The sequence below is a fragment of the Drosophila ananassae genome, chromosome 2L (genome assembly GCF_017639315.1).
Source record: "Drosophila ananassae strain 14024-0371.13 chromosome 2L, ASM1763931v2, whole genome shotgun sequence".
Taxonomy (NCBI): Eukaryota; Metazoa; Arthropoda; class Insecta; order Diptera; family Drosophilidae; genus Drosophila; species Drosophila ananassae.
In genome coordinates this window covers 13,098,803-13,114,147 of record NC_057927.1, presented here as the reverse complement: position 1 = coordinate 13,114,147, position 15,345 = coordinate 13,098,803, and the positions used below count along the sequence as shown (strand labels likewise).

Sequence of the window (15,345 nt, the reverse complement as noted above, 5' to 3'; positions counted from 1 at the left end):
CGGACCGACGGACAGACGGACAGACGGACAGACGGACAGACGGACAGACGGACATGCTCATATCGACTCAGGAGGTGATCCTGATCAAGAATATATATACTTTATAGGGTCGGAGAGGTCTCCTTCACTGCGTTGCACACTTTTGACCAAAATTATAATACCCTCTGCAAGGGTATAACAAAGAGTAAAGGTTGGGCCGATTACAAATAATAGCAGAATATTTTAAATTCTTGGCAGGACCTTTTTTGCTTAAAAATATAAATATGTGAAGGCATATGAATAAAAGTAACATGTGTATATTTGTAATAAAAATTCTACATTTTTGTCAGATCTTTGGAGAACTATATATAGCTAACTTCATTGGAATTTAAATGTTAATCAGGACTTCGGGGCTGCCACCGACTGGTCTTGACTGTCACTGCGTACGCAGGCCTTACTTCCTAGAACAGACCAGAACTTCCATGAAAGAATCACTTCCTTATCACGTCACTTTTATCTGAAACTGGGGAACACCAAGTCATGGATTAACTGTCATGGAATACGCTGCCAGCCAATTGCCATCGAAACTCTGGAACATTTAATTAAAAACCTTGAGTCAAGGACCTCGGCAGGTTAAGTGTCGTGGCAGTCAAGTGGTAGTTTGCCGCTTTAAAGATTTAAAAATTTAAATTTAAATTCTCATTTGGCAGCTGGAAGCTGGTGAATGGCAACTGTAGACTGGCAGATGGCATTGTCAGTCCTTTGGTCTGTCCTGGCAGCGTACATAATTTAATTTGCTGACATAATACGCTGAGCATTAACAAAGTAATTACGGGCATTATGGCAACCGCATCAGACCCCCTCCCCCGCCAATCTGCAGTCTAGATGCGATTTCAGCGACGGTTACCATGGCAAGATACATATATATGTATATATATAGGTGCCCATTGCGGCTGCCATTTCGCGTACAGTCCGCCGCAGAAGTTTCTGGCCCTAGCAATTAGCCAAATGCTGCCATGGCCTAGAGCTAATGGTTCGACTGAGATTAGGAAACACCCTTGTGAAATGGCCAAAAGGGATTCGCCATCAATCAGCCAAAATGAGGATCATAAACTTTAAACAAAACGTGGTCCAAACAATAAGATTTGAGGAAAATTCGAGGGAATTACCACTGTTCTTTCGCGAATATTAAGTTGCAAAAATTTTATGTAATTTATTTCTGGCAACCCGATCTCGTTGGCTTTTTAGCCAGCAAACAACCTTTAAGCCACTTTCGGTTATTTAATTAGATTCCATGAACTTGACATTTGACGGGTTGAATGCGAAATAAATCTGACGTTGAGTTCGTTTTTTCCTACGACGGTCCTCTGTTAAATGTAAATAAATAAAAGAAGGTCGCCACAATATCTTTTAATGCCAAGCAAAGCCTGGGGGATGTCCTGGGAGATGAGGATAACTGAAAAGGTCGGAAAGTATGCAGCTTTAAATGAAATTCCCGAAAAAGTGTCAGAGAAAATGAGAGGTTCGAGACTGTGATTAAGAATAATGAATTAAAATGGGAATTATAAAGCGACTTGCCTCGTTGTCAGGGGCAACTTTTGAGTGTTTAATGTCCATGTGTGTTTTCCCCCCGAATTTCCCAATGAAATGTAAAACTTGAAATATCTTAAAGCCCACTCTCACAAGCTGAAAAATCACGTATACGACACGTGGGCTGCATTGTTGTGGTCATCGTTTTGTGTGAAAATTAAAACTCCAACCGAACCGAAGATGGTTCTCAGTGAATGTTACCTGTTACCCAAAAGGTTACAACAATACGCCAAAATGTCAGAATGTGGGCAAAGTTTGCCCGGCGGCACGGCGACAAGGAGTGGGCGTGGTTCATGCGCAGTTGCCGTTTGGCAACTGCCGAGCACATCTGGCCCAACGTCGACTAAGCACCAAGGACCTCGGTGCACCGGAAACGTGGTGGCATTGAAACGAAACGGAATGGAGCACTACATTATTACGACAATAGAACGCCTAAACGCTCCCACTTGCATAATGCGCCAAATCTTGTTGTTTATATCTCGAATTGGTCGTGAACTTTTGAAATGGAGATTTACGAGCAAAGTTGGGGAGTTGCTGGGCTTCCGACCAGCCAACTTCCTCAGCTCCCACACACTTGAAGACTTAAGCTGGCCAGTAGCATGGCACGGCCTTTCCATTGTTTGGCCAGAGTCACCTGTTGATATCACTTGCTGGCCTCCTAATTAAAGCCCTCCAGGCCAGATAAAGTAAAGCCAGGCCAAGTCAACTTTCCCTATCTTCTGCACAAAAGTTTGAGGCATCGGTGGGGCTCTAACATCGGGCATGGAATAAAACGAATTAATCCACTTTGCTGAAATTTGTCAAAGCCCAGCAATGAGCGCAGGATTGGTCTGGGGCTGTGGTAAATAAACTTCTCTGACTCAGGGTGACAGGACTCGTAAACTTTGGCAACCAAAGGCCTTAGAGAAGATTGAGAAATAATTCAGACAAAGGTATACATTTTAACTCGAGAAAAACACAATTAAAATGTACATCTCTTTTCAGCAATAGTTTTGTACATTTTCATTTATATTCTAATGATTTAATGCACTTAATTAAGGATAATCCCAACGCACAAAATGTCTGCATGAAACGATGTCCAATAATGCATGAAGAATTTAATACCAGAATCACCTATTAGGTTACTGTCTGAATGCGAATTAATATTGTGGAATATCAATTTCTGCCCGATTGAATAAACCTGACCTGTCCATTCTGGTATTAAATTATTCAAACAGGGCCACGAAGGCTGACCAATAAGGCAAATAGAAGTCCGATAAACAACAGATGATAGTCATAGAAGGCGCAGTCTGGAGTCGGAGACGGGGCAGATAAATATGATATTTTTGAATGGTACATGGAAAACCTTTTACTTTTCCCATATTGTTTGTTAGTTAAGATTGTTGCGAATTATAAGTGGGCTTGGAGAGGGAGAAAGCGGGTCACTACCAATGCAAAAGGGGGCGCGGAAAAAGTTGGCAACAACAAGTTGCCAGGACAGGGATTATAACAAGGCTTTAGTGCGATGTAAGGACGCGCTAAGACTCCCGCCATGCTAACGGCAGTCCCATTGTTGGCGCTAATGACACTTTTATAACTTTTTATAGATTTTTCACACATAATGTGAACTGTTGGGCCATTTATAGTGCCAACAGCGACAACAATCCTTTTTGTACAACACCATACTATATCTATACAATACTACATACATATATAAACGCCAGCAACGTTTATTTCGTTTTCGCTTTCTTCCTTTTTAAACTTATTTACGAGAATGAGTGCGGAAGACGCCACCGGATTTGCAGGGCCCAGTTAAGTTCAGCATCGTATGTGTCTGTGCGAGTGTCTGGTTGTTGTTGCAAGTCTATTCTCCGGGTGCTGAAGTGGCTTGCCTCTGGGCGCAAAGCTCGCGGCTGACGGTGCGTATACGCAACGTGACGCATACGAAGCAGGAGGAGCGAAACAAACAAGCCACAATATAATTTCGCAGCAAATTCCAAATGCTAGGCATGAACAACTTTTAAACTTGCCCCCTCCTCCAGCCGAGAGTAGGAGAAGATATTTTGCAACACACACGCGCCCAAAACTAGGGTACTGGGTGTAGTATGTGGTCCCATGGCAACACGGATGCGTGGCAAGTTAAATTTAGAGGAGGATAAATACAACTGGGTCTCTGCAAATAAGCAAAATCAAAAGTAATCATGTTGATATTTGAACAACCCAACACGATTTATTTTTGGGTTTGTTTCTGGTTATGGGGTGCGTTTAGGTTGATTTGATTGGAATTAAAACTCCGATTTGGACGAGTTTCAGGGACTTATCGTAAGTAATTGTAATTGGAAGGAAAAATTTCACAAGAATATCTGAGAAAATACATAAATATTTATTGGACTTCTGAGAAAAACTTGTACTGATAGATTTTGAAAGCAGCTCGAGGGGAAAATAAGGAAAAGAATTGGAAAAGTCAGATAAGAATTGCCGAAGATACAGGTGGATGAATTTCAAAATGTGAAAATTGTGTTTTTTTATGAAGGATGATGGCGAATCGAGGTAGAAACTGTTTGAGGTATTCCGCACAAGGATCGGATAAGAATTGACCTAGATATGGATATCGTTTGGGGGGGCTTTCCAAGGGGGTCCATTGGAAAATTTTTGAAAAAAAATTAAAAAAAAATCGTGTTCCATATTTTGATGCAGAATGATGGGGTATCAAAGTAGAAATCGTTTGAGGTATTCCGCTCAAGGATCGAATAAGAATTGGCTGAGATATGGACATCGTTGGGGCCATATATCGATTGTCATGGCTTTCCAAGGGGTCCATTGGAAAATTTTTGAAAAAAAATTTAAAAAAAATCGTGTTCAATATTTTGATGCAGAATGATGGGGAATTTTGAAAAAAAAATTGAAAAAAATCGTGTTCTTTATTTTGATGCAGACTGATTGGAAATCGAGGTAGAAATCGTTTGAGGTATTCCGCTTAAGGATCAGATAAGAATCGCCGGAAATATAGACACCAGCTCATTGTGTCCATAGAGACAGTCCATTAATAAGCATCCGTTTTGGACTCGTCCATTTGGGATCAAGTCCTGTGAAAATTAAACACACATTTAAAAAATTAATTTGGATACAATGAGAAGCTTGCCATTCCGCAAGCAAAGTTTTTAAATAAAAGAAGATTCTGTAATATATCTTTACTAAATAGTTGTTAGTGTAAAAGTATCTTAAACTTGCACTTGTTATTTTCGCTTTGTAATCCTGGGCACGTGTTGGCTCTGGTAGCTAGGAGCGAAAGGACATCAGGACACATACAATTCCATTGCACTCACAGTCGTACAAATACATGGCTAAAGGCTACATCTGTTGGCGGCATTTGTAACTGGTTGGCTTTTGTTCAAATTACAAGTTGCATTTTTGCCCGCCGTTTGCTGCTCCTGTTGACAGCGGCAGGACTTGCAGGACAATTGTTTTTTTTCTCTTTCTTCTGGTACATCAATATCCTGGCATCATTGTTATTACTGCTGGACGAACATGCGCTTGCTCGTTAGCTGGAAACTATGTAGTTCCAGAGAATCCTGCTTACTGGCCAGCTGTCCTCCTTTTCGCCAGAAACTTTGACATTTGATCAATACCATTAAAAAAATGTAACATGCCAGGCAATGGGATGGTTGACTAAAGCTAAACACCAGCAATTGGCATCCTTTGGCATCATTTCGCTTGAAAAATTCAGTCGGGATGACTACAAAGTTGTTAAACAGCTTATTCCTTTCGGGAGTCCCAATTCCAGCCTCAAAAATGATTCGACCGCAAAGCAGATTAAAATCAATAAATGGAAATTAATTATTTCAATAAACGCTCAATTATGCCTGCCATTTTCTCCCTCGCACTATTTCCATTAAATAAATGCATTTCAGAGGCCAATATTTTATTTATAATTTCCGCAAGTTCTTCGAATTCAAACACACCTTTTTTTTGTTTGCATAGCCTTTTGTTTTAAAAACATAGTAGTTGCGGTCACCATTTAAATTACAGACCCATACTATCCGTATATAAATGGTTTATTGTTCTAATGGCAAGTAATCTTTGTTGAACATCAATAATGCATTGAAACCCGGCTTTTATTATTAGCTAATAAACATTTAGTATTCATGGCAGGTTGTACTTGGCAGCAAAAACCTACTAACTGGATTAACTAGCCGGCTCATGAGCAGTTTTCCGGGCCTATAAGAGAACTCGGGTCAACTGAATCTGAGTCAGTAATACCTGAGTCTCTGAAGCAGCAAGTTGCAATGCGGGTCTACTTTGTTGTACTCGCTTTACCTTATTTATTTTCAAGTAAGTAGTGCCTTGATGTAATTATTTACCAAGAATAAAGGAATATATTTTCAATTACAGCCACCCTTACAGCTTCTGTGAAGCCGGAAGAATGCGGCAGAGTGAACGAGGTTCAGTTAGGTAATGGAGAGCTTCGTACCGAATTCAATGAGCATCCGTGGATTGGAAAAATAGAGGATGATAACCGAAGACTCCTATGTGTGGCAGTCCTCATAGATGCCCGCCATGCCTTAACTGCTGCCCATTGTGTCCATAACCCCAGTGTGGAAATCAAGAACTTGGTTTTCGGTGATTGGGAGTCGGGCAACAACAGCGCTGCCATAACTGCAGAAGCAACGCAAAACGTTCCGGTCAAAAGAATAAAAATGCATCCGGACTACAAGCTTGGAGAGTCTGACAACGATTTGGCCATCATAGAGCTTATGGAAAATGTGGTCAACACCGAGTTCGTGCAACCAATTTGCCTGCCTTCTGCTGACGAAAAGAAAGGGGACAAAGCTAGCGGCGATCTTGTATTAGCTGGCTATGAGAGACCTTATTTGGAAGGTCGAACTGTCCCTCTGGAAACCAGAAGAATTAAAATTCCATTTGAAGCTACCAGCAGCCAAGAGTGTCACAAGAAGATTGAAATATTTCCAGCAGAACTGATTTGCGGCTACTCCAGTCGTTCGCCTCTTTCCGGATCTGCTTTGGTGGAAGCTGTCGGGAATCCCAAGAAATTCCATCTAATTGGCATCGTAGTGGCTGGTGTTCGTTCCCACTCTGAGAAAAAGGTTCTTCAGGGTCATATAAACATACCATCCCGGTTGGATTGGATTCAGAGGAATATCAGTTAATGATATTAAATGAAATATTATAATACTCATTAAATAAATGAGGATTGCTTTTAGTATCCTTTTACAAGTTTATCTGGGTTAAACTTTTTCTGACTAAAAATTAAGTGCATTACGCCCTTTGGCCGAAACTAGAAAAGCCGACGTTCCTTTATTTTATCTAAATCATAGTCATGAGAGCTAAATATAATTATACATAGTTATTATTATATAATATTATCCATCATTGTTTACGGAATACATATATCATCAAGTTCTTTTTGTTTAATATGAATAATGCATTTCAACTAGGCTTTTATTATTAGACAATATAGTATTTAAAAAATCAGGTTATAGCTCGAGAGCAGTCTCTCTTTATAAGAGAACTTAGGTCCAGGGAATCCAAATCAGTGCTATTTGAGACTTTTAAGCAACGAGTTATAATGCTGTCCTTCAGTCGTCCTGCTCTACTGTTGGTTTTATCTCATTTATTTTCAAGTGAGTGACACATTTTACTATTAATAAAGAAAGTAAAACAATACATATTAAATTGTAGTCATTTACACCGCATTCGTAGATCCAAAAGAATGCGGCAGAGTGGACCAGGCTCAGTTGTGGAACGGAGAGCTCCTTACACAACCAAATGAGCATCCATGGATTGGAAAAATCGAAACCAATGATGATGAGCGAAGACTCCTATGTGTTGCAGTCCTCATAGATTTCCGTCATGCGTTAACTGCTGCCCGTTGTGTCCATGATCCCAGTGTGGAAATAAAGTTCCTCGTTTTCGGCAACTGGAACTCTGGAAACACAAGCACATACATTACTGCTAAAGCAACACAGAAAGTTTCTGTCAAAAAGATAACAATTCATCCCGACTATAAGCTTGGTGAGTTTGGCCATAATGTGGCCATCATAGACCTGAAGAAAAACGTGGTTACCACCGATTTCGTTCAACCCATTTGCCTTTCTTCGACGGAGGATTATAAGACCAGTGCGGATCTTACCGTAGCTGGTTATGAGAGGCCTTCCTTGCAGGGACAAGCTAGCCCCCTGGAAACAAGGAGAATCAAGCTTCCATTTGAGTCCAGTACCAGCCAAGAGTGTCGCACTCAGTTTGAGCATTTTCCGAGGGAATTCATCTGCGGCCACTCCAATCGGTTGCCCCTTTACGGATCTGCTCTGATTGAAGCTGTGGGGAACCCCAAGAAATTTCATCTGATTGGCATCGTTCCTCGTCCGGTGAGAAACATCTGCAGTTACATATAAACATACTATTCCAGTTGGATTGGATTCTAAAGAATACCAGCGAATGAGTTATTTTTTAATTTTCGCCTGTCAAGCCAACTTTTCACTTTTAGACAGACTTGTAAATAAACAGGAGAAAGTTCAACACATTTTTGTGGAATATGGGGAGAGGAGCGGTTGCCCTTCCGAGCCACTTCCCTTCCATTGCACCGGTAATAAATTGGAAATGCTTTTAGGTTATTTGCACAAAGTTGTCGGCTTTTGACCCAAACCCAAATGCATAAATCACGCGAAAACCCCAAAACACGTTTGGGGTCTTCGCCGCTGGGTTGTCGCTGGCAAAGAATTAAATTTCCTCCTTTTGGCCCTCAACTTTTGCCATTAGACCTCCCCTGCCAGAGACCTCGAAACCAATTTCAACGCCAGTGCTCCTGATTTCTGATTCCCGCTTTCTGTTTTCCGCTCTCCGTTCTTGAAGGGGAAATGCAGTTTTTCGACACTTGCCTGGCGCCGAAAACCTTAAGTACATATCAGCTTGGCATAATTTATGTTTGGCTGGGGCCAAAACCACTTGCCAACCAAACAACCAACTAACCAGCCAAGTATCCAAGTGCAAGCGGCAACCTTATCGAGTAGCAGCCACGTGGAATATGGAAATGGGCGAGCAGCTGGAGCCATAAATTCAATGAAATGAAATTCTCGTAAACGAGAGCAGGAGCACGAGATTTGCGATGCCAATGAATCATGCCTAATTGTCGTCAAACACTTCGCCCTGAGCACTGCACTGATCACAGGAGGTGTTCTGGAGAAGATTCTGTGAAGTCATCATCATCGTTGGAGGGGGGGAGGCATTACTTCAGCCGGCGGCTGTCGAGCAACTTGATTACGCATACGCCCCGTGCTCCCGAATGATTAATGCTCCATAAAATGCGACGGCGGGCGGGTTGTGTGCCAAAAGCATTCTCGGCTAGTCCCTAACACGCAACGCGGAAAACGCAAAACGCCAAACAGACGCAGGCGAAACGAAGCCAAATTAAAATTCATTTTTATGGCATTTTTTTATTGCAACACGTAAAACACAAATTGAGACAAGATGAAGTGTGGCAGTGTAGGCGTAGGCCAATTGCGTGCGGCACTTACAAGCAATTACAATTTTAAATGCAACGCACATAAAACGCATGAAATGTCTTTTTAAACGCTTCTCTGCGATAACCAGTTGCAATCAGAGAGAAAATACGTACATATTTGTATTTAATCTTGCAAACCTCAAGGCACACAATAAACTGTACAACTTACTCAGTTCTTATCCGACATTTCTTGAGAGCAGAACACATAATGCTCATTACTGCGGCACTATTATTTATTTTCCTAAGTCGTGAGTGGTATTCTGAAAAAACCCGAATATTTGTTTAACGAAAAATACATTTTTTAGATGCAATTTCTGGTGAAAATGGAAATGAGTGCTTAGATATCAAACCCTCAATTGGCAAGACTATAAATAAGTCGACAAATTTTAGTTGGTTCGGGAAGATAGGGTACACTCCCCCAAACGAAAAAAATCGAATCTATGGATGCACCGGAGTCGCCATCACCCCCAGACATGTCCTGGCACCTGCACACTGTGTATATTGTCTGGAAAAAAAAGGCACATACAATTTTTTCCCCCAATCTTCCATCTATATTCGACATAGGGTCGAAAAGATATTCATTCATCCGAATTACACCTTGGAGGATGACACCTCCAATGACATTGCTGTCTTGAGGGTCGTGGAAAGGTTTCCCCTGAACTGTAGCATTCCTCTGGAGGATCAAGAAGATAAGAAGTCTCTGCCTGGCCGGCGGCTGGACGTAGTAGGAGGTCACAACTCCACTAACATGGAAGATTTTCTAGCCCAGGCTTACATCACAGGTCGATCCACTTGCCAACAAAAACTTAGGGGCCTTAACATAACCCATAACGACGTTTGTGGGTATATCTACTCGAGTAACATCAACCTAAAAGGAGCTGCCCTTCTGACCAATAAAATGGTAAATGGAACCATGTTGTGGCACCTCCTAGGGATATCAACAAAAGGCCTCTATCATACCCCAGATCTCTTTACTATTATCGAGCCTTACAGAAAGTGGATTTCCAAAATAATTCAATTAGGAGAAAGCGATTAATTATTTAAGTAAAAATAAGTCAACACATCGTTTATAAATACAACACCATGTAGTATTTATGATAACAGGAATATTTATTATCAGAAGTTTAAATGTTTTACACCGCAAATAACCCATTTGTGACTAACAGACTTAATAAAAGCTAAAAATTATGTCAGAAATATCGAATGATGTTTATTCATTTGTAAATACAATCTTTGGATGATATAATAATATTAATAATAATCCTTATAATGTATAAACATTCCAATGAAAGAAGATTAAAAAGTTGGGCCTGTGAGAAACTTACTGATTCGAAGCATTGCATATCCAACAGTCAGAGCAAATGGATATGTCCGGCGGAAGGTTTATTTTGTGCTCCCTGATATTCCTTCTTACTAGTAAGATTACTTATGATTATTTTGCTCTCTTAAATCGTAAAAAATTCTGCGATATTTTGCAGTTTTTGAGGTGACGAGTAGGAATGAAAAATGTGGTCGCTTCTTCGAACCTCAGTTGTATAACAACAATCCAATCACGCAGCTTAACGAACAACCCTGGGTGTGTCGAGTACTCTATCGGAATAAAAGGGCATTGGACGTCAAATACCTATGCACGGCGGTGCTCCTTAATTCGCGACATGTCCTGGCACCCGCCAGTTGCTTACACTTTGAGGAACATAATCCGTTCGCCGTGTCGTTTGTCAACCTCAATATTGGGCCTTCGCCTTCAACATTTGAGATTGAGGATTCTTTCATCTCACCCCGATACGTGAAGGGTAACTACGAACATGACATAGCCGTGTTCCGGTTGGCAAAAGAGATACCCCTCGTAACGAGTGTAAAGCCCATCTGCCTTCCGCCATCAGATGAGGCTCATCCACCTATTGCCGGGGACTACGTTCAACTGGTAGGCCATGAGATGCGTAATAGCCTGGAGGACAGCATGCCCCTCAAGACTCATGTCCAGATAGTGGACAAAATCACATGCCAAAATGCATACTCTTGGAAGTTGGAAAATCTTGTCTGCGGCTATGTGAGGGAGAACTCCCGGTACCCCAGGCTCCGCGTTGAGCTAGGCAGTATCCTAGTGGGCGTTAATGTAATCGATGGGGATCCGGTGGAGCTCTATATCCTTGGTTTTCGGTTGGCCGGCTTCGATTGGGAGATTGAAGGTCCGGATATCTTCATTTTAATTGCTCCATACAGGAAGTGGATAGAGGAGACTATTAATTAATATAAAAAAACAATATATGTTTTATATATATATGTTTTATATATGTATATATGTTATAAAAAATATTAATATTTTTTTCTCTTTAACCTTATTTAATTAAACTATAAAATAAATAAAATACAATAATATAAAATATTCATAATGTCTCATTTCTTATATCCTATGTTTGCTTATTCGGTCATAATTTTTAACATGTTAAATAATCAGGGAAGTAAATGACTATTATTAAAAATAGTACGATTATTTGTATACTTTGTTGTCTCAAATAGACAAATAATAATGGAAAACTTTAGCGAAAGCTTAAATTAGTAACTGTCAAGCTATTTAAAAATATACTTAAATGCGTTGCCAGACCACCGGAAAGAGACGATGAGTGTGTGAAACGGTCACACTAAACATATAGTTGCTTCCATGTTTCCCACCTCTAGCATCACTTAAGAAGAAGAATTTCCCTCCAAAACTTGTTATATTGTTTCAAGAAAAATAACAGGCAAATTTGTATACTATTTGAATGAACCATCCCATTCAATGAAATCTTTTCTTGAAAACTTACAGCCCGCCGAGAAAATCGGAGAGGGCACCTACGGCATCGTTTACAAGGCGCGGAGTAATTCAACCGGGAAGGATGTGGCGCTCAAGAAGATTCGCCTGGAAGGGTCTGTATCCAGTGTTTGGTTTGTGCAAACCGGAGACAGAACGTATATCAACATTGCCAATTAAAAAATCAATGGAAGCTGAAGTTACTAGACCAGTTATGACACTGTTACGAGCATCCTTTAAGTGTCCTTGACAAATGTCATTCGCCTGTCCTACGCAGCCCGGATTCTGTGGGAGCTGCGCCGTTCTTTCTATCCGTAGCACCACATGATTCGGCTTCGTGGTGCAGGGCATCATCCTGTTGGCTGACACAAGAAATTCGCCAAAAGTAATCCTGACAACATTTTTGACTAATAAAATGTTGCTCCTACTTTACAGGGAAACGGAGGGTGTGCCTTCAACAGCCATTCGGGAGATCTCCCTTCTTAAGAACCTAAAACACAAAAATGTGGTCCAACTCTTCGATGTCGTCATCTCCGGAAACAATCTATACATGATATTCGAGTATCTCAATATGGATCTAAAGAAACTGATGGATAGGAAGAAGGACGTGTTTACACCTGTGTTGATAAAGGTTTGTCTATTATTTATCTTAATAACACATCATGTAATTATTATGCTTTTATTTTCAGAGCTACATGCACCAGATTTTCGACGCCATCGACTTTTGCCATACAAACCGTATTCTGCATCGCGATCTCAAACCACAGAACCTTCTTGTCGACACTGCAGGGAGAATAAAGGTGGGTGTGCTTTGCTTAAGATTTCAGTAAACGCTTCTCTTAAGTGCCAACCATCTCTCATTTTAGTTAGCCGATTTTGGACTGGCAAGAGCATTTAATGTACCTATGAGAGCGTACACCCACGAAGTTGTCACTCTGTGGTACAGGGCACCGGAAATATTGCTCGGCACAAAATTCTATTCCACGGGAGTTGATATTTGGAGTCTGGGTTGCATATTCTGCGAGATGGTAAGGAATCAAAAGTCGTTCATTTAAGTGGATTCTATAATATTCCAATTTACAGATTATGAGGCGGTCTCTGTTTCCCGGCGACAGTGAAATCGACCAGCTGTATAGGATATTCCGCACGTTAAGTACACCCGACGAAAGCAAATGGCCGGGAGTGACACAACTGCCCGACTTCAAAGCCAAATTTCCCAAGTGGGAATCCACCAATATGCCTCAGGTCATAACCGATCACGAGGCTCATGACCTGATAATGGTGCAATAACAAAAGTACTAGATTTTTAGATCCATAAATAATTCCTTGTATTTCCCCAGTCTATGCTTTGCTATGATCCCAACTTGCGCATCTCTGCCAAGGATGCGCTGCAGCACACCTATTTCAAGAACGTACAGCATGTGAACAAAGTGGCGCTACCCGTAGATCCATTGGCGGGAACTGCCTCGCGGCTCACCCGACTCGTTTGATCGTGACACCCTCAAAGCAAAACTCTAGCTAAGTACTTGTGATCCTTAGTATAGTAAGTGTAATAACTACCTCATTGCATCTAAGATGCAAATAGTGCAATTATAAAAGCCGGTTGTCTCTCTTGCAGATGCCAGCTTCATTTCATGCATTCCCCACCTTCACTCGCACCTAACACATCTGACAAATAAACGATCATCCAGTACACACAGTGTTTATTCGAGATAGTTTAGATCAGATCACCAGGCGCCCAGCCTTAGAAAGTGACGTTGTTGGTGGCGGGGAGAGACTTTGGCGGAGGAATCGAAGATTCTTCGTTCACTGCCAGACTGCCTCTGGCGCTGACGGGTGTGGTGATCGTCGCGCATGTACGCTCCTAGTGAATTGCGCATGCTCTCGGAGAGTGGTGACTGGGGGGCAATATCACCGTCTTCGTCTTCGCTAGTCGGTGCATCGCTCATTGTGCTGCCTTCGTCAACATCGCTCTCCTCCGTCACCTCCTCGTTGCTATTGGTCGGTTCGGGCTGCACGGTTTCGGCCAAATGCGTTTGAGATTGGCCTTTAGCCGATGACAAGGGCACTGGGCGAAGGAGGGTTACCTTCCGAGTGCTGAGTTTTCTCAACACCGGAATCTGTTCCGAAATTGGCTCAACCTCCTCTGGTTCGGGCTCAGCCTGTTCGTGGAAATTGTTGAAAAAGTTTGCTTGAAAGTCCTGCGGACTGTAGCGCTGCACTCCGTAGTAGCTACCGGAGTTCGTGTCATAAAAGAACATGGGTTGTTCGGGAGTTAATGGTGGTGATTGGGTATAATACGGATCGTATGGATTGTAAGGATCTCCAAATTCCTCCGAATCGAAAGAAGGTCGTCGTTTCTGTTGCTTGCGTCGCTTTCGCTTGCGTTTATTGGAACTCTCCTGGACCGCAGGATACGATTCCTCCAGATGGATGTTTTGCTCGTCATCGTAAGACTGGAGCACTACGGGAGAGGTCTCAATAATGTTGGCGCTGCCATCGTTGAAGAAGTTGGCCAGTGGATTGGTTAAGTTGCGGAAACTGATAGAGGGCGTCACGCTCCTAACGAAACTGTTCCAAACGCGGACCAAGGGACGTTCAGTGGTTGGTGTTGCAGCTGCTTTGCCCAGATTGTGGACATAACGCCTTTTGTATCCGCCCCTGGCACTTGGAAGCAGCACATACTGAACTGGATTATTCCGGGCACTGAAATGGAATGTGGTTTTGATATTTGAGGCGGCTGGTATTCGTTGAATCCGTACCTGATCCTGGATTTAGAGTCTGGCCAGCGGCGCTGAATTTCCAAGGAGGATATCCTGGCTGCTTGAGCGTTAAAGGAAGAACTCCAGCCCAAAAAAAGCACAAAAGCTAAGCCTATTGCCCACTTCATGGATAATCAATAATGTTCTTAAGTTTTTTTTTTTTATAAAAAAAACGTCCGTTGCCGATCACCGTCCACGGCCGACTGATGCTCCTCCAATTCGCGATTTTAGTGGTCAACAGCTTTTTGACAGTTTTTGTTTTGTCGCCCAGGGCAGCTAATTAGAATTAGTTTTTATTGGATCAGCGAACTGTTAGCCACAGTCTTAGCCAAATTGATTTGTAATGGCATTGTTCCCAGGCCCACTCCGGTGTTGGTGGCACTAACTTATACCGACACCAAACAAACCAACTAACCTAATTCGGAGACCATCTCTCCCGTGGGGCTCGTTTGGCATCCGCCAATCTCGCCCATACATATGCAAATCGACTTTTATGGATTACACAATTAATGCGCCATTCAAGGTGTTCTCTGGGCCAAAAACTCGTTTGCTTGTGGGTTCTGATTTCGAAAATTATGCAAAGCCGTCTGCGATGAGTGGACATGTCGCGAAATGCTTTCTCCTAACGAATTTGTGTTTATGATGGCTCCTACTTATCAAGATTTTGACGATTTTGTCCCATCATGTGGGTATTAATGGTTGCATTTTCTTGGCAGCTTTTAAAG

The 15,345-nt window shown here is 41.8% G+C and overlaps 4 protein-coding genes across 6 annotated transcripts; 3 read left to right on the top strand and 1 right to left on the bottom strand.

The window, feature by feature from the left end:
* The first annotated feature begins 5,780 nt into the window (after window positions 1-5,780).
* LOC26514979 (CLIP domain-containing serine protease 2) lies at window positions 5,781-6,788 on the top strand. The gene is made up of 2 exons (XM_014911880.3): window positions 5,781-5,880; window positions 5,941-6,788. Exons 1-2 carry the CDS (start codon window positions 5,835-5,837, stop codon window positions 6,714-6,716), a joined length of 822 nt encoding a protein of 273 aa, XP_014767366.1. The 5' UTR covers window positions 5,781-5,834; the 3' UTR covers window positions 6,717-6,788.
* A 250-nt stretch (window positions 6,789-7,038) lies between these two features.
* On the top strand, window positions 7,039-11,436 carry LOC116656562 (venom serine protease Bi-VSP-like). 2 transcript variants are annotated; one of them, XR_006507222.1, is made up of 3 exons: window positions 7,039-7,190; window positions 7,249-9,315; window positions 9,373-10,264. XR_006507222.1 is itself a non-coding variant. In XM_044715339.1 (3 exons), exons 2-3 carry the CDS (start codon window positions 10,429-10,431, stop codon window positions 11,316-11,318), a joined length of 828 nt encoding a protein of 275 aa, XP_044571274.1. In that variant the 5' UTR covers window positions 9,220-9,315; window positions 9,373-10,428; the 3' UTR covers window positions 11,319-11,436. The 2 variants fall into 2 exon arrangements, 1 of the variants encoding a protein (XP_044571274.1); XM_044715339.1 differs by lacking the exon at window positions 7,039-7,190 and adding an exon at window positions 10,546-11,436 and having other exon boundaries at window positions 9,220-9,315; window positions 9,373-10,483.
* Window positions 11,437-11,723: 287 nt separating this feature from the next.
* Window positions 11,724-13,551, top strand: LOC6499484 (cyclin-dependent kinase 2). 2 transcript variants are annotated; one of them, XR_001409052.3, is made up of 7 exons: window positions 11,724-11,974; window positions 12,294-12,489; window positions 12,548-12,658; window positions 12,725-12,886; window positions 12,942-13,139; window positions 13,199-13,401; window positions 13,477-13,551. XR_001409052.3 is itself a non-coding variant. In XM_001954506.4 (6 exons), exons 1-6 carry the CDS (start codon window positions 11,847-11,849, stop codon window positions 13,346-13,348), a joined length of 945 nt encoding a protein of 314 aa, XP_001954542.1. In that variant the 5' UTR covers window positions 11,724-11,846; the 3' UTR covers window positions 13,349-13,551. The 2 variants fall into 2 exon arrangements, 1 of the variants encoding a protein (XP_001954542.1); XM_001954506.4 differs by having other exon boundaries at window positions 13,199-13,551.
* Window positions 13,552-13,585: 34 nt separating this feature from the next.
* Window positions 13,586-14,887, bottom strand: LOC6501095. The gene is made up of 2 exons (XM_032456464.2): window positions 14,621-14,887; window positions 13,586-14,564 (listed from the first exon to the last, which is right to left on the bottom strand). Exons 1-2 carry the CDS (start codon window positions 14,746-14,748, stop codon window positions 13,586-13,588), a joined length of 1,107 nt encoding a protein of 368 aa, XP_032312355.1. The 5' UTR covers window positions 14,749-14,887.
* Window positions 14,888-15,345: the final 458 nt, after the last annotated feature.